Source organism: Sciurus carolinensis, chromosome 2, assembly GCF_902686445.1.
Source record: "Sciurus carolinensis chromosome 2, mSciCar1.2, whole genome shotgun sequence".
Taxonomy (NCBI): domain Eukaryota; kingdom Metazoa; phylum Chordata; class Mammalia; order Rodentia; family Sciuridae; genus Sciurus; species Sciurus carolinensis.
The window spans coordinates 55,398,372-55,416,691 of record NC_062214.1 but is presented as its reverse complement, the minus strand read 5'-3'; the positions used below and the strand labels follow the sequence as shown (position 1 = coordinate 55,416,691).

General features: G+C 48.8%; 1 protein-coding gene across 1 annotated transcript in view; it reads left to right on the top strand.

Annotated features, from left to right (window-relative positions):
* The window catches only part of LOC124976330 (uncharacterized), a 37,517-nt gene extending 23,690 nt beyond the window's left edge, over nt 1-13,827 (top strand). The window contains exons 5-6 of the mRNA XM_047539265.1: nt 5,232-5,294; nt 12,478-13,827. Of these exons, the coding sequence (XP_047395221.1) occupies nt 5,232-5,294; nt 12,478-12,489 (75 nt within the window). The 3' untranslated portion in view covers nt 12,490-13,827. The remainder of the gene's footprint in view (nt 1-5,231; nt 5,295-12,477) is intronic.
* Nucleotides 13,828-18,320: the final 4,493 nt, after the last annotated feature.

Here is an 18,320-nt window from a genome sequence, read left to right as displayed (position 1 = left end):
GGGATTGAACCCAGGGTCACGCAACCACTGAACTTACCCCCAGCTCTTTTTTATATTTTATTTAGACAGGGTCTTGCTGAGTTGCTTAGGGTCTCATTGAGTTGCTTAGGGCCTTACTAAGTTGCTGAGGCTCTTTGAACTCATGCTGCTCCTGCATCAGTTTCCTAAGCCTCTGGGATTACAGGCTTTTGGGTTGTCTGTTTCAAATAGGTCTATGTTGCAGTATCCCTGAATTTGATTGATCATAAAATCATCTGTCATAGGCAATGGCTATGCATTTGGAGTCTGAAAAGAAAGGCTAATGGATCCAGTGACAGGTGGAGTCTAGGGCTTCCCTTTCTATCCTGGTTCCCTTTCCATAGCTACTTGGGCCATTGCCTCATCTGAAAATGGGAGAGGTTGCTGGAGTTGAGAGCAGTGCTGTCCATTATGTTGCCCATCACATGTGTGCTGTTGAGCTCATGAAATGCAGTCATGTAACTTGTCAAAATGATAATATTGGGTTAGGTAAGATATATTATTAAAATTACCTGTTTCAGCTGGGCGCAGTAGTACATGGTTATAATTCTAGCTACTAGGGAAGCTGAGGCAGGAGGATCACAAGTTTGAGATCAGCCTGGGCAACTTAGCAAGACCCTATCTCTTAGCAAGGTCTGTGGATAGTGCACCCCTGGGTTCAATTTACAAATGAGGTGGGGGAATACATATTTCTTCTTCATTTTCCCTTCATTATTCCTCCTCCTCCTCCTTCTCCTCCTCCTCCTCCTCCTCCTCCTCCTCCTCCTCTTTCTTCTTCTTCTTCTTCTTCTTCTTCTTCTTCTTCTTCTTCTTCTTCTTCTTCTTCTTCTTCTTTCTCTCTCTCTCTCTCTCTCTGTCTCTCTCTCTCTCTCTCTCTCTCATATGCTGGGGATCATACCTAGGGCCTCACACATGTTGGGCAAGTGTTCCATCACTGAGCTATATCCCAGCCCTCTTCTTATGATTTAATGAGAGTTCTAATTGAAATTGTATACCTCTAGCCACAGAGAGATCTATGCACAAAGGGCCATGGAAAAGTCAGTGTGGAGGCAGGTAGAAAGCCTCAGGCCTGAAGGGTCTTTTTGGAGTGCCTAGGACAGCTTTTTAATTGGGGATTACCCCCTAGATCTGGGAGGCAGAAGTTGTGGCCTGAATCTGCAGGCAACAATGTTTTTTTTAGCATTTAGGGTAGAGGTAAAAGAGCCAATGGGTCACCCCCAGAAAAGCCTTTGGATGAAGCCTTAGCCATGCACCAATCAGGTTTGAATGGGCAAAAAGATCAATGACAAGATGGCTCCCCCACAAACCCAGTAGCAATTTTATAGACTCTCAGATGTGCATGAACCCCAAGGAAGGTGACAGTGTATCCAGGTTCATGCCAAATCCCCTTTCAGCAGGTTTCCTTTGGCTGGAGGACTCCTGACTGCCCCTCTCCTGGCTGTCCCTCCTCCCTTCAGCTTCTGCTGTGCAGTGTGAACTCGAGCTTCTGGGATGCACCTTGGCTTAGAGCCAGAGTCTTCTTGGAGAGGCCTCCTGCCCTGGCTCCATGCCAGGCCTTAGGTTTTCAGAGAGATTTTCTGGGGAGACATTGGGCTCATCCTGCTGTCAGAGGGCAGAGGAGCTTCGCTCAGCTTTCTGATCTCAAAGCACCCCAGGCTGTGGGGCCAGTCTTACTTCCAACCTCCTGCCTCTCTCAGAAGCTCCAGTTTCCTGCCTGGGAAACCCTGGGTTAAGGGTCTTTTAGTTCCAGGAATCCAGAGTCTTTAAAAAGCAGGCTCCTTACAAGAGGTGAGGAATGGGCAGCCAGGAGATCATGATGAGTCATGATGATGGTCATAGGGTCTCTTTCCTGAGCACCTGTGCTCAGTGCTAACACTTTGCATACATGCCTTCTTTGAGGCTTGGCTCTTGGTGAGAAGAAAGAGTAGTAAACATAGTCTAGGTTCTGTACTTTTCTAAGCCAATGCCACTTGGGTGGTTGCATGGAGTGTGTCTCAGAAGCTTGAGTTCTTAGATAGGAGGGCATTTCCGTGCCCAGTGGGTCCTTATCTCCCAGGGAATGGGCTTTGGGAATTAGCATGAGTTCCCTGGGTTGCTAGAGAGTACCTCTACAATATCTCTTGTTTCAGACTTGCAATATATCTAGAGAATCTAGATGGAAAAGCTCAGTCCTGGGTTGCAGGGAGCTTTGGCAAGGTATCGGAGGGGTAGAAAGCATCCCGCCTAGTCCTGACTTGCCTCCTTATTGTCAGTGTACATCCTAGCCTCGTTGCACTTTACTCTAAAATCGAGTGGCCCAAGTCTGCTGGCCTGCCTATAATACCAAGGGAGTATGGCTGCTGAGGGGGAGCTTGGCCTTTTATTTTCTGTAATATTCTCCCCACTGAGGTAGTACCTACTGTCCTCTGGAAGAGGAAAAGTGGTCCCTGTCCCATTTTGTCTTGTGCTTCAGCAGATAATGTCAGGCCTCCTTTCATTTGCCCAGTTTGGCAGCACATTATCTGCTATCTCCCTAAGCCAGGAGAGGTGGTCAGTGCCTCTGAAGGTACATCATTTCCTTGACAAGTGCTGGGGAGAGGGAGAGTAAAGACAGGGAATTTGAAGTTTATAGCCACCCTTGCCCTTTGAACTTATATCTTCCTGTATTCCATTTTAGTTCACTCTTTTCTACTGTTGGATCACAGACTCAGAGATCTCAGTGTTGTGAGGCAGAAGTAGTGTGTTTCAAAGGGCAACAGGCTCTGGGGTCTCTCTGACCTAGCTGAGACTCCATGGGCACACTACCTCTCCTTTCTAAGCCAGTTTGAGCAAAATTATGGATAGTAATACTTACCTTGTAGCTCTCAAGAAATATCAGGTTGGGCTGGGAATCTGGCTCAGTGGCAGAACACTTGTCTAGAATAGGCGAGACCCTCAGTTTAGTCCCAGAACTGCCCCCTCCCCCTAAAATGAAAGAACTACCAACTTGTATCCCCTTTCTCACTGGTGTGTCATATAGTGAAGGCCCTGGAAGTTAGTGGGCAAGGGACTCAGCTTAGCTCTCTGTTAATTGACAATAAGTCATGATGTTTACTGACCATCAGTAAACTCTGCTGCAGGTAGAAGCCTTGACCTGCTCCCTGCCCTCTAGGAGCAGAGAAACTAGTGGTAAACAGCCTTGGAATGCATAGAGTCAGGGGTAGATTGTTTTGACTTAGGCCCTGGAAGTTTTAAGGTGGAAGCATCAGTTTGACTCCCTATATCTAATCAGGTCTTCCATGCTCTCAAGAGAACAGGACAGAGAATCTCCACTGGGGATGAAAACTCTCTGACCAGAGGTTCAGATGTCAGGGTAGAGAATTAGGGAGGAGATCTGCTGGCCCCGAGATTTAGGTACGGAAGGTCAGATCAGATGGTGAAGACTGAGGATGACAGGGAGGGCATGGGGGATGCCAGGCCCTATACCACCCAGGCTAGCTGGAACTGAATAGGTACACCCACCCTGGACCTGTCACCTCATGGCACTTGACCTGGACAACAGATCCAGACTGAGCCACTGAGCCATTTCCCAGTTTCAAGGAAACCATGGAGCTTAAGAATTGGAAATCTTCCCATGCCACATTGTATTTTTTCTACCACACTCATTTATTCATTCAACATTTATTGACTGTGCATTATGTGTCAAGCAAAGCCTTGGGGACACAGAAGCAGAAACCACAGTCCCTGGTCCAGCACTTTAGCTTGTGAAATATAGAATTTCATATATTCATCCAGAACAGGAAAGCCAGACTGAGGGAAGGGAGTGCTGGATTAGCAGGCACTGCGGGTGTGATAGTTACCATCAGTTTATGACTTCTTCTTTCCCTGCACCTCTCCATGTCCCAAGAGCCTGGTAAAACAGGGTCAGAGGCCATTTCATGCTCTTCATCGTGACCTTATGCTGTCACTTAATTTCAGCTAAAACTTTAATTCTCTAGATCCTGCCAATTCTGTATAGTTTTCCTTTCTTCATTTAAAAACCTCTTTTTTTTTTGCTGGGGGTTGAACCCAGAGTCTCACACATATTAGGCAAGACCCTACCATTGAGCTACATCCCTGTCCAACTTTGATCTTAAGAATCAGAATATGAGTAACTTACTGAGCTTTATATGTGAGGCTGGTAGGAAATATCTTGAATACAATCAGATAATAAATCATCTTTGGACGAATTCACGTACTGAAGATTTCTTCTCTTTAGAAGAAATCAATGCTATTTGGAACATCAATACTAGAATTCTATCCCAGTTCTACTCAGGCCGAACTCTGTAGTTGTTTGTAAGCAGGCCTGCAAATAAGTTGGCAGTAATAGGGACCCAACTGCCTTCTGTCTACACAGCTGGAGCTTTGAAGAGTTTTCCATGTAGTCTGTGGGTTGGGTCCCAGTCCTGCAAATGAATCCACCAGCCTAAAGCCCCAAGGGGCTCTGCCATTTTCTCACTTGCCTTCCAGGAGCAGGAAGGTAAATGGGTTTGTTATCATTACTATGACTACTACTGCTACTACTAGTACTACACTACTACTACAACTACTACTGCTTTGGTGCTTTCATTGTTGAGGTTGATATGTATATGTTAGTAAGATAAAACTTGTACATTATTGCATAGCATTGGTTAAGGTATCACTTCTGGCTACGTGGAAAGTTGTTCCATATCTTTGAAAGGAACCCCAGATTCTTGACCAAAAAGAGAATCTGAGGGAAACCTCAAGTTCATTATGGATTGATCAGCTTCTGTCCCTGGGCAAGATGAGCATACCTGGAACAGACTATGAGCGGGTGAGAAGCAGGTAGGGAGACATGGTAGTGTGGACTGTTTCTGAAACCTTTCACCTTTCCTTCAGTAGGAAACCCCAGAGACCCTGGTGAGGGCGACTTCCCAGAAAGACATTATGTATTCTGAGTTCTGTGACAGTGAGCAGTGGGACAAATGAGTGTCCAAATGCAGGCTGCAATTTGACCTTCCCTACACAAAATAGCTTAGCTCCCTTTGCTTCCCTTGCTCAGACCTGCAGGTGGTTCACTGAATGAATGACACATGCATAGAGACTGACTTTGGATTTAACTATGGTAACCAGTTGACAGCATGTGCTTCAATCACGAGGCAGTGGTGCATAGATTCCTGTGCTGGAGGAGCCAGTGCACAATTGTCCTTTTTCCCATTCTTTTCTCCCTCTCATGTACCTTCTTTCTTTTCCAGGACATGCTCCATGGTCAGAAGTCAGAGAAAAGAGAAGCAGGAACTCTATGGCAAGATCCAAAGGTGAGTCTCATCTTGACATGGACCACATGTGTGTGTTCACAGTTCTTTCCAGTAGCATTTCTGATCTCTCTGTGCAATGTGTCATTGTGGCTGTGGATGGATAGATAGTCCAAGCCAGATTTGGGTCTTATATTGCTGTTATTTTTTTTCTTCTTCGGGAAGAAAATAACTCAGTTTAGGGAGGACATTATAAAATGACAACTGGGCTTGGTGACAGGCCTTTAGTCCAAGCTATTCTGGAGGCTGAGTTAGGAGAATCACTTGAGCGCAGGAGTTTGAGGCCAGCCTGGGTAATATAGCAAGACCCTATCTCAAAATAATAATAACAAAATAAATTTTAAAAATAAAAAGGGCAATTACCCTGCTTCTTGGAACCAGTTGCCTATTAGGTTGATACATATGAAATTTCTTTTCTGTTGTTTAAAAACATTTGAATATTGATTGTTTCATGTTTCAGTCTAGTACGTTTCCATTACTCTGGGAAGGTGTCTGTTTTAAGGGGTCTCCGAGATTTTAACCATTTTTCTTTTTCTTCATCCTCTGAATTATTTTAACAGCACGAAGAAATCACTGCAACATATTGGTTATACTGCAAGAATCCACTTTGCCCAAACTTCATGATATGTCATCTTGTGATACAGGATAATTAAAATGATGTTTGAGTACCCTTTCTTTCACTATTAAAAAAAAAAATCTGGTTCACTCAACCAACCCTGACTGAGGACTGAAACCAGTTCCAAACTTTTTTGGTCTTGGGAGGCATTTTCTTCCATCTGGCATTCTTCCTGCATGGCATATTACTTCACTTCCTACACCAGCAGCTGTCCTAGTGATGGTGTGGTGTGCTGTGGTGCGGTGCTATAAGGGAAGGAGGTTGCTGGAGTGTTGGCAACAACCACACCATAACCTTTTAGCCACCCCAGTGTGGGGCAGCTAGCAGTGTGAGCTTTACACTGATTGTACTTGAGATCCCACATTCATTATACCACCATCAGTGTGTATGTCTGGGACTGCCTCTGTGTGTGTGTGTGTGTGTGTGTGTGTGTGTGTGTGTGTGGTGTATGTTTTGTGTCTGCTTGTCAGTGTCAGGCTAAGAGTGTCTATTTATGGCAGCCTGTTCAGGCATACAGTAAAACAAGGAGCTAGAGAGTGGTGTTGGTAAGAGGCAAGACATTTCAATGCCCCAACCCTCCCCGCCTTGGGGGCATCATGAAATGGGTGTGTATGTATATGTGTGGGGGTTTTGCCATGCTTCTCATTATGTGGGGCTGTATTTGAGTGTATTTGAGTGGCCAGGTGTGGTATGCACAGCCGTCTGACTGGGTGAGCCCCATCTGCCGTGAGCTCACAGACTTGCCTTCCTGCCTGCCATTCGTCCATGGGGAGCCTGTCCCTTTGCAGCTCACGTCTCCTTCCTAATTTATTAGCTGGGAAGGAGGAGAAAATGAAACGTTGCCCGAAGACAATGGCTGAGACAGCAGGTCCCACTCTGCACAGCCGCCAACACCTCTCCCCCAACCCTGTCTCCTCCTCTGCAGTTGGGTCTGCACTTTATTCTGTTAAGCCTGAAATAAGAAAAAAAGAATACCCAAAGCATTCTGTAAAAACCATTCCAGCCCTTGGACATGCAGAGGTAGCTGTGGACTATTGAAGATAGAGGCCAACAGGTCGAAGATTTGAGCCAGAGTTTGTATCAACTGGCCAATAGATATGAGGCCCCTTGTGGACTCTGGGCCCCCCACTCTGAGTCCCAGGACTTCTCCCCAGCTCCCAATCAGGCAGGGGAGGGGAAAGGGGCCCAAGGCAGCTGCAGAAGCTGTGTTAGTAAACACTTTCCTGGGTTCCCATTTTCTTTACCCCCCCACCCTTCTCCACTCCCTGATGCCCCTTACACAATCCAACCCCCCAGCATCCCCCTTTCTGTGGTCTGCACAATGAGCTCATTGTCCTGGGTGTGATTTGAATAAGGGATCTGCGGGCCTGTTCCCAGCATTGTCCAAGGGGCTGGGAAAAACCCCAGCACAGGCAGGAGGACCAGACCAGACAGAGACAGATGCCTAAATTAGCAACAAAGCTTTGTGCAGGTCCCCCGGACAAGGGCTTGCCTTGTTTGCGTGGACTCGAGGGTGTGGAGCTGGCCGGCTGCTCACATGTCTCCCCATGTTAATTAGTTTTGCATGCATGTCTGAGAAGGTGCCAGGGGAGATGTGTTTGCCTTTCCCGAGGAGGGGGCCCTGTTTGTAGCTGGCCAGCAGGCTGAGGGCTGTGGAGCTGAGCAAAGCTGGGCCTACCTGGGGAGCCAGACTCTGAGCTTGGTTGGGGGAATCTCAGCTTCCCCATCTTGTTGCTCTGTTTTTCTGCCTTTGGGGTGGGGGCTGACTTTATTCCCTGAACCCCCTCCTCTCCTACTCTTGCACATCTGAAAGTTGGTCAGATCTGACTACAGGGAACTCACTGGCTTCCACCCAGACCCTGGCCAGTGCCTATCCATCTGGCGGTCTGTCTCTCGCGACACAGGGCCCCTCGGGACAGGACAGCAGAAGCGGCCAGTCTGGGCTCTCCTCTGTACCCGAGCCAGATGGCCAGTCTGCTTATCGCATTACGACCTCCCATGTCCCCAGACCCATGCCACCCGTGGTGGGCCAGGATCTTGTTTGGGGTATGAAGGGGGAAGCCTGCTTTTAGGTTTTTGGAGAGGTTTGGCCTGAAAGGAAAGGGGTCTGGTACCAGGGCACAGCCTTACCACTGGGTGACCTCAGGCAGGCCATGTCCCCCAGCCTCTGAATCTCAATTTTGCTATTGGTGAGATGATTGAGTTGAACTTCAGGAATCTCTTGATCCCAGAAAGTCTGTGATGGTGCTGATTGTTTCAAACCTGTGTTTGATTTAGCACTCTCTGATTTACATGATGATAGGAATGGGACAGTGAATTCAGGCTAGAGGTGATGGTGGGATATCAGGAAGGATTTCATCCCTCGAGTGTGGGCCTGTGTTTTCAGATTGGATGGAGGATCAGGAGCAGATGAGCCTTGTTTTCCCAGGTTCTCAAACCCTCCTCTGCAGCATGAGCCCTTCTTGCCCTGCCCGTAGCTGGAGTGGTAAGAAGCAATCTTTTGCCCAGCTGAAGGGAGCTGAAGGCAATGGTCACACAAGAAAAGATGAAGGGAGAGCAGCTGCTGGTCAGGACCCTAGGTGTGTCCCAGTCGCCCCCTGCAGGCCCTGGGATGGGGGACAGGGATGCCTGCCAAAGCTGAGCTGGGCCAGACCTCCCAGACAACTTCCTGGGTAATGCATTCAGAGTCTCTATCTCTACAGCCCCTTACAGTAAGCCAGGGAGAGGCAGGAATGGAACACTGTTCTTCTTGTGCAGGTGCAAGGCCTTAGGATTCATTGGCCAGGCATCTGATTCCTGAGCTCTTTGCTGGTCTTTCCCTGCCACTAAACTCTGCTGGCCTTGCCCTCTTGTCACACACAGACTCTGGGTTAATTGGAAGCCCAAGTCTGGGATAACACAGTCCAAAAAGTTGTATACCAAAACTTCCAGTCCTTTTGTGGTTGTTGTTGTTCTTGTTATTGTTGTTACTGGGGATTGAACCCAGGAGCATTACAACTGAACTTTGTCCCCAGCATAACTCCATACAGACAGAAGGGAAATTCATTTAGTGTGTGTGTGTGTGTGTGTGTGTGTGTGTGTTATTTATTTATTTTGCAGTACTGGGGATGGAACCCAGAGGCTTGCACACATGAGGTAAACACTCTACTACTGAGATACATACCCCTTGCATTTTAAATTTTGTTTTGAGACAGAGTCTTACTATGTTTCTCGGACTGGCTTCAAACTTGTGATCCTCCTGCCTCAACCTCCCACATAGCTGGGATTACAGGTGTGTGTCACCCTTCCTGGCTACTATGGATGTGCTTTAAATAAGTTGAAGTGCCTTTGGTTCTGGAAATGTTGGGATCTTAGAGAAAAGCTTCAAAAGCCAGATTTTCTCTCCTGCCCCTTTGCCAACCTCCCCCATCTCTGGTCTTCCCTTTCCTATCTTCTCAGATGTGGTAGGATGTACTTTGCTCTAGAGCCAGCAACTGGCTAGAAGAACCCATGGGGAGTTCTGAGATTAAGTGTAGGTGGCCACTGGGCCAGCAGGAGAGGCCCCAGGCCTTGCCTTCTCCAGGTATCCTCCTCCCCTCATTGCACTGCTCCATCCAGTTGTCCACAACCAGTGCATTCACTCCTCACCTGGCCATCTCTCCCCTTCTCCGTCTTTCTCCATCCTTCTACCTTTCATTGGTTTCTGGGGGCCTCTTTCTTTGCCCTGTCACCTCTGTCCCTGGGTTGCTACTCACTCAGGTTGGGTGTCTGACAGTGAAGTCCAAAACTCAATGAAGAGCAAAGAGGTTAGATTATTGGGAGAAGTGACCACAATAGGGGTGGGGAGAAGAGGCAGGGCCTTAGGGGATCTGTCTCCTGCCCTCCCTGCCCCACCTCGCTCTTCCCCCCAAGGTCTTAGCTGCCTCAGCTGTAGCTCTGAGCTCCTTAATCTGGTGATCAGTGTGGTGCTGGGGGGCGGGCTGGCAGAGGCTTTAGGAGGTAACAGGGGATCTTAGGAGTCGCACTCTGCTAACAGAGCGTCACTGAGCGTCACGCAAAGCCGGGGAATCACATTCCAAGTGCAGCTCCCCCTCCAGAAGCAGCAGCCCCAGCTGGGCTGTACCCAGCATGGGTGGTGCCTGGTGGAGGACTGGGGCTCAGGCCCCGCATGCAGTTGGGCATCACCTTGCTCTTTATTCCCCAGGAGGAAAGTTCCCAAGATTAAGGCTATCCAGCTCTTTCTGCATGGCTGAGGTTTTATTGTTTGGTAGCTGCCCCCAACCTTACCCTAGTGCTCACGTCCACTGGCTGCCAATCCCAGTTAGAAGTCATTTGTACATTGCAGGTATTCGTTCCCCAGGTCAGCCAGGAAAGTGCTCTCAAGGTGTTCAGGGGATGGAAATTTATTCTAGAACTGTATAATATGCCTCCCATATTAGACTGAGCTGCCCTCAGAGAACCCAGAGAGTTAGGAAATTGAGGCCAGGATGCCAAATGAAAGCTCACATGGTTCTGAGGCTCGTGGCCCCGCAAGACAATGGCAGCTCAGGACCAAAACTTTGGGGATGAGGATATGCTGTGGGAAAGGGACCAGCCCAGGATCACTGTGCAGTAGATGTCTCAGAGCCTCTACACCCTTATCTGAAAAATGGGAATTATTCTTACCTACGGAGTTGCTGTGAGGAGTGTTAGGCACATGGGTAACAGTAAATCGGGTTAATTTTCCTTCACTCTTTTTCTGAGGTACAGGGCAGATATGAAAGAGTTGAATTTCTCAAGGTCATTTAGTATATCTGTGGTTTAGTGGATGGGGACAGTAGTTATATTCAGAATATTTAATCACTAGTACAGCCTGGGCACCAACTAGTCAGAATAGCAGCTGGTCCAAACTATCAGCTCAGGGAGGAGGGCACAGCTGGGCTGAAATAAGTTCATTTGTCTTTTGTCTTTCTGCTTCATCATGTGTCTGTTCATCAGCAAGAATACAGACATCCCTGGAGGGCAATTCCTGACCAGGTCACAGAGTGTGGGATGTAGAGATCTCCCCTGCATTCTGAGCAGGTCGGGTCTTCCTGGCATGGGGCACCTGCCTGACCTGGCAGAGGGCAATGAGCCAAGGTCCTTCCCAGCTCCAGGCTCCATGCTGGGTGCGGTGCTGCCACTAATTTCTGTGGGGGTGAGTTTTTCCTGGAGCTCTTGCTTTCCTCACATCCCTTCTTATAAATGTTGTGGGTCAGGATTAGGGAGCCTGTCTGCACTCTGGCTCACTTCCCCATGTCTGTTTCTTCCTTGGTCAGGGGAGGTTGGTGGTTCTTCTGACTGTGGAGTGTTAGCATGTGATGCTAGGGGTGATGTGGAACCCTGTTTTGTCATTGAAGAACTCTTTTGACCTCAGGCAACATCTACCTCAGCCCCAGGCCACCTTGGATATGAGTACTTTGCCAACAGTGGCTGCTTCTATTTGGCCTTTCTCTTTGCCTTATTGGGAAAAATCTCTGCCTTTGAGAACCTAAGGTGGGCAAGTGAGGAAACAAGAGCATAGAAAGACATTGCCCCATGGGGCTGGAAGTCAGACACTTGAATTCTGGCCCACCTTCCTACTGAGTGATCTTGGGCAAGCTACCTCTCTTTTTGAACCTGGAAAAGGAACATTGGATAAGATGATATTTGAGGTCCTTGAGCCCCTGCGTTTTATAATTTGGAGTTCTTTCTAGGTTTTCTACTTTGTTACCTGCCAGTAAACCTACCCTTGCTCTCTAGCTCACAGAGTACTCAGCCTGCGTTATCTCCTTCAAGCTGCCCTGGGATGCAGGGGGGCACCTTCACCCAGAGGCCACAAAAATGAAAGCCCGCCTTACTGCTGGCAAGTGCTGTGGGACTAAGATGTGGTCTGCCTTGAAATAAGACTTTAGCCAAAAGCATAAGTCTCGGCTGTGTGTGTTCTCGCCTTTGAATTGGGATGCCTTTGCCTTCTCTTCTACATGCCTTGAATAGTGTTTGTCTGAGTGGCCCTCAGGGTGTGTTTGCATTATCCTTGGGACTATCCCTGGGCCAGGGCCTTCAGACTCAGAAGCTCCAAACCCTGTGAAGTAATCTATAAGGACAATACTACGTTTTGGTTCCCAGCATCCCCAGCCAGATGACTCTGCCACCAGTACAGCTAAGTGTGGCCATAGAGTCAGGTGGATGTGGGCTCAGGATCCTTGGATGCTGGGGTGATTCCTCTCTGAGACTCTGTTTCCTTAGTTCTTAAAAAGATAACCACACATTTCTCATAAAGTTTCAAGACAGAACTAACACAGAGAAAGTACCTTGAAACGACAAGATTGTTTTCCCTTATCTCCTAATCCTAAACGAACTCAGAGGCTTCAGAGGTCACATACATGAGCCCTGGACTCCTCCTGCCTTCCATCTTCAGGACTGCTCTGCTGGGGAGGTCCTGAAATGACCCTGGAAGAGCTCCTCTCCTGCCCACCGCCCTCCTTCCCCAGGGAGCAGAAATACCTAGTTTCAGCCCTAATAATACCTGAATGAGATTTATAGGACACCTTCGTCCCCAGAGTTCTCACATACTATTTCTCTTATCTTTAGATTGTCCTGTGAAGTAAAGTGATGGTACAGCCTCTTTTCAGCTTTTATGGAAATGGAGACAGAGAGGAATGGTGACTCTTACCAAGGTCATGAGATTGGAATATGGAGCCAAGCTGCCTCAGGTCATACAAGATCATCAGAAGGAGAAGATCTGAGCAGGAAGAGAAAAGTCAGCTACCATCCTGAGGCTGTAGAAGAATGGAAGAATCCCAGGCAATCCTGCTTGTCTGGGACTTGGCAAGAGACCTGGGGAATGTGACCCAGCCCTTCCATGGGGCCTCTGCTTTTGACCTGTTTGCCTAGTATGTCCTCCACCATTTCTGCCCTTGTCACATCCTGTCAAGCCTGTTCACTCTGAAACACTCTGACCAGGCCTCTGGCAAATGGAAGCTCTGCACCATCTGCATTTTCACCCCAAAGGACTGGGGCAGCATGCTGGGAAGTTGCCAAAGCAGAGGCTTCAGCCCTCTAGGAGTTAACCACTCCTTCTCTCCAGCTGTCCTCCCCTTGGTGCTCCTCTTCCTCCCTCCTCCTACTCACAGCAGGCAGGGCCTGGACCCAGGAGCCATGCTGCTGTGCTGTTGCCAGGGGAGCCCGGAGGCAGATCTGAGCTATGCAGGGAAAAGGCCCAGGCTGTCAAAGTGTCTGAGATGAACCGCCGCTATCCCTATGCAGCTGGGCTCAGACGTGTCTCGGCTCTTGTCTGTGCCTGAGAATGGCGAAGCCCAGTGAGGTTCAAGGGCAAACTCGCTATTCATTAGTCAGGGGTTCTTGACGTCCTGTCTCTCCAGAGATGGGTCCCCCCCCTTCCTCTCTCTCTCCCTCCTGTGACACATTCCTGGGTGCCTTTGGTGACCACTGCACACCCTCCTCTTACCCAACCCCCTCCCATAGGCCCCTGAATAAACTCCCCTCAAGGAGACCAGGCAGGACAGAGACAATAGCTTCAGGAAATCATTCAGGCGGGACCCCAGCCACTCTGACCTGCCTTCCACTCCCAGAGCTCCTGTAGGCCCACTCTGCTATGACTCAGGGCACTCTCAGCCACCAGCCTGCATAAGCCTGGACGGGAGGACACTACTGGGCACTGCCCTAAAGACAACACACAGTGCAATGCCATTCTCACTGGGCTCCAGGGATACATCTGTCTCACTGGCTGGCTGTTTGTACATTTCTGCATCATCGTGTGTCTATTTTAAGACACTCTCCAATACTGTTCTTGGGAAGTGTATTTTCTAAAATGTAGCAGTATCAAAATATAAAAATGGTGCATGCACTGGGTGCAGTGGTACATGCCTGTAATTCCAGCAACTCAGAAGGCTGAGGCAGGAGGATTGCAAGTTCAAGGCCAGCCTCAGCAACTTAAGAAGACCCCATCTCAAAAAATTAAAAAGGGCTGTGGGGGTGTATCTCAGTGGTAGAGCACCCCTGGATCCATTCTTCAGTACTGGAAAAAAAATGTAAAAAGTACATACACTTGATCACAAACAGATTGCACTACTAGGAATTTATCCTGTGGGGGTATGTACCAAGATATTCATGGGATCATTTCTTCTTTAGAGTGTAAAGAAATGGAAATAACCAATGGGTTCTTTCATATGGTGGAATACAGTGTGGTTGTAAAAGTCCATGTGGTAAGATCTCTATGTACAGGCTGATATGGAATATTGGCTGGTATATATTAGAGGGAAAATAGAATAAATTGAAGAGCAGACAATAGAGTCTGATCTTATTTGTGTACATTTAAAAATCAGAGGCCAGCTGGGTATGGTGGCACACACCTGTAATCCCAGTGGCTTGGAAGGCTGAAGCAGGAGGATCACAAGTTCAAAGCCAGCCTCAGCAACTTAGCAAAGCCCAAAGCAATGTAGCGAGACTCTTGTCTCTAAATAAAATACAAAAATGGGCTGGAGGGCTGGGGAGATAGCTCAGTCGGTAGAATGCTTGCCTTGCATTCACGAGGCCCTGGGTTCGATCCCCAGCACCGCAAAAAAAAAAGGGGGGGGGCTGGGGATATGGTTCAGTGGCTAAGCACCCCTGATTTCAATCCCCAGTACCCTCCACCCCAAAAAGTCAGGGGCCAGGATCAGTGGTGCTTGCCTAAATTCCTAGAAACTCCGGAGCCTGAGGCAGGAGGATTGCTAGTTTAAGGCCAGCCTTAGTGAGGCCCTAAGCAACTTATTGAGACCCTGTCTAAAAATAAAAATGTCTGGGGATGGAGCTCAGTAATAAAGCACCCTTAGGTTAATCCCCAGTACCAAAAATAAAAAATCATAAGTATATTTATATTATGAGTAGTTTCTGAAAATTTGTATTGGATAACCACCTCTGGGAAGTGGGGATGGAGAGATGCGTTCTCCTGTACAACGTTTTCTTTCCATGTTTGTAAAATACTTTTCTTGAAAAATATAGGGACTATTTAAAATACTTGGCTTAACTTCTCTCAACCAACTTGGGATAGGAACTCCAAGATGATGTTGCAGGAAAAACATCCCAGAATCACTGGTGACATCAGCCACTATAGTTTTCTGAGCCTAATGATTACATTATTAGCACAGTTCTCTTAATCAAAAAGTCTGCTGGGTGCCAGGCTTAGCTTCCAATTTTGATCTTGTTTAGGTGGGTATCATGTTTCCAATTCACCCTGCAGGAAAGTTTGGTTGATCTGCCCAAAATTTTGGGCAGGTGGAGGGTGGAGTCAGGAACCTGGTGGAGTCTCAGGAGGGTGGTGTTGGCTCTTGGTTTCCCTCAGGCGGCCATTGCCCCTCGATCCTCAGGAGACTGTTTGGGGGAAGAGACCCTTGGGGATCCCAGGGTGGCACCCTAGTATACTGCAGTGAGTAGGGAGGTGTCTCCATCCGACTGCAGCCCAAAGGAGGTGAGATCGGGCAAATTGACAAGATGCAAGGGCTGGTGGCAAGTGGATGGGGTTCTGAAAGGTACCATTTGCATAAGCAGCATGTGTCCTGAGAAAGCAGCAGCATCAATTGCTTGCTGCTCCTGCTTCACACCCCATGCCCTCTTCCCCCACCAAAGAGTAAACTGCCCAGAAAGTGTTGCCTGTGAGAGGGGGACAGGAGCTCCAGGAGCCAGAAACCGTGGGGTCCTGCCACAGGTTGGGGTGCAGCAGCTCACATGGTTCTCTTCACTGGGCCCTGGACGACCTGAGAGAAGGTGCCAGGGAGGCACAGCCTAGCTGCTTAGAGGGGCCTGTGAAACCCATGAGAGTCTCTGGGTCTTGATTAGCTATGGTGGTCCCAGATCAGCTGCAGGAAAGCAGAGTGAAGAGAAAGGAAGCATTAAGAGCGACTGCTGTGGGCTAGGCTGTCAGGTGGCAGGTCACCATGGTTGGCCCAATGAGTCCTCTTAATTTTATGGGCTGTGGGTACCATTAGTACACTCATTTTACAGATGAAGACCCTGAGAATCAGAAAAGTTACGGTCCTTAGTCACACAGCTAAAAATTGCCAACAATGAGATTCAAAACCAAGACTAAATGACTCTAAAAGTCTATATTCCTAACCCCAACGAAATCCAGTTTAACTGGATCACTTAAAGGAAGTCCCCAAAGCTGCACTCTCTCCTGGCCAGGACCCACATGGAAAGACATTAACCTCTCCCTACAAAGCCACCTCAAATAGTCCCTTGCCTGGGTCCTCCCTAATTCCACCTAATACCAGCCTTCTTCTTGGGGTGTGCCAAGCCTTGGAGAATGGGCATGGGGGCAGAAGGAAGAAGATTCCAGACCTTCATACAGATTGGGACTTTGGGTTAATATTGCTCGTGAGTGCTGCTGCTGCCCAGCCTCTTGGCTGCTGGTCTTCTGCACTCCTGCAGACTTTGCTTCTTCCTTGAGGTTCTTGATCTAAAGGAGCCTGACAGGAAGGTGAGGAGGCTCCGGGGCCTGCCCTGGGCTGGCCTGATGGTGAGTGGGATTGGGGGGAGGGTTCTGGGAAGTTGATACTGGAAAGCAGAGATGGCACCCAGGTACTTGAGTTTCTAAGACTCTTATAAAACCATTGAGTCCGTCTGAATTGTCCTGAGGGAGAACTAGGGCAAATTCTGGGAAAGAGGCCTCTTCTTGTCCTGTGAACCCTCTGGCTTTCTTGCACCAGCCCATGTAGAATAAAGTTCCTTTGCAAAGCCTTCCAGGTCTCTGGTGAGTTTTTCTGGGTGGACATTAGTGAAGATTCAGCTACTAACAAAGATAACTCATGGTGTCTGGAGGTGTGGTGGGACTCTGAAGGATGGAGTGAGAAGATTCACATGGCATTGGAAAGTTGGTCTCCTTAGCCTAGGGTCACCTTAGTAGGAAAATGAAGTCCATGGTCTACCTTGCTTTGAGGGTGGAAATTATAGGAGCCCTGCTCTCAGAAGAAGGTCTTGGAGGTTATGGATTGGAGAGTAGTCCCCAGCTCCTCCTAAACCTTCACTAGTGTCTTCTCATTTAATTTTAACAATGATTGCATAGACAATTTCATTTTAAGACTAGGAAACAGAAGTTCAGAGAGGCTAAGAAATATACCATGTCATACAGCTGGAAAAAAGTGAATTTGGGCCCTAGCTCTCATCTCAATGACCAGAATGAAATGGAAAGGGTCATGAATCTCCTGACAGCCCCTGACATTTTTTTTTCATGTATGTGCAAAATTACAATCATGCTTTCATCATAGCATTTATTCTCACAAGGCTCTTGGACTCCAGACAATAATTAACACTTTCTTCTGCCAGGCACTATGTGCTTGTTTCTTTCTTAAATCATAGTTTAATCCCCAGACATTGATATAATAAATAACTGGGCACTATCCTTATTCCTAGCTACGCATTGAGAGAGTGAAGCCCAATAAGCAGTCTAAGGTGGCCTGTGTGGGTGTGGATGCAGCCAGGATGCCAGCACAAGTAGTCTAACGGTGCAAGTGCCAGGCACTTAACTACAGTGCATATTGCCTTCCTAAAGGAAGGTTACCCCATCAGCCTGACCCTACCCCTTGACCCCAAGTGAAATGCCTCTCATTCTGCCCCGCAGCAGCCCCGGCCCGGCGGCAGTTTGGTTAAAGCGGAATCACTGACTGGCAGGTGGCGCTGCCCCGGGGCGTCCGGCTCCCCTCCTCGGGGTAGCAGGCTGGAGCCCCAGGGCACCAGGGAGAGCCAGGACCCCGGGCGGGAAAGAGAGGACTGGGGGGCACGCGGCACAAAGAGCTTTTTATTCAAATTTGTTTAGAGTTTCGCGAATTTGCATGAAAAATGTGTGAGAAAAGCCAGCTCCGGTGACCTCATCCGCACCTGCCATTAACGTTCAATTAGCGGCTGAATAGCGGCTGCCGACGCGACGTGCAGAGAATCCGGCCTGCCGGGCGCAGCTAGGGCGGCGGGACTGTTCGTGGATAGGATGAGAGCGAGGGATGAAGGAGGGGCGCAGGGTCTGGGCCTACTCCTCTGGGCTAGAGATCCGGGCCTCATTCGCACCCCAACTCTCGGAGGGAACGCGCGGACCCCAGGACCCTCCAGTCCAAGGCAGTTTGGGTCGCACTCGGACCCTGGGGATTCTCGGCTCTCTCCAGGCGTGGAGGAGGATGGACTCGCCTCCTCCCCGGGACGGAAGGTGAACGGACGAGCCCCGTCCAAACTCGGACGGGCTTCCTCGCCACCTTCCGGACAAAGTGTCAAGTACAAGTTCAAGTTCAGGACCAGGCTCGTGGGCGGGGGATGGGGGGTAGGGGGCGCCGAGTCTTCCCCGGCGGCCTTTGTTCTCCGAGATAATCGCTCCCACGTCCCCTCCCTGGCGGGGCGAGGCAGATACCCCCGCCCCGCCCCACAGCGCCCCGCAGGAGCCGCCTCCTCCC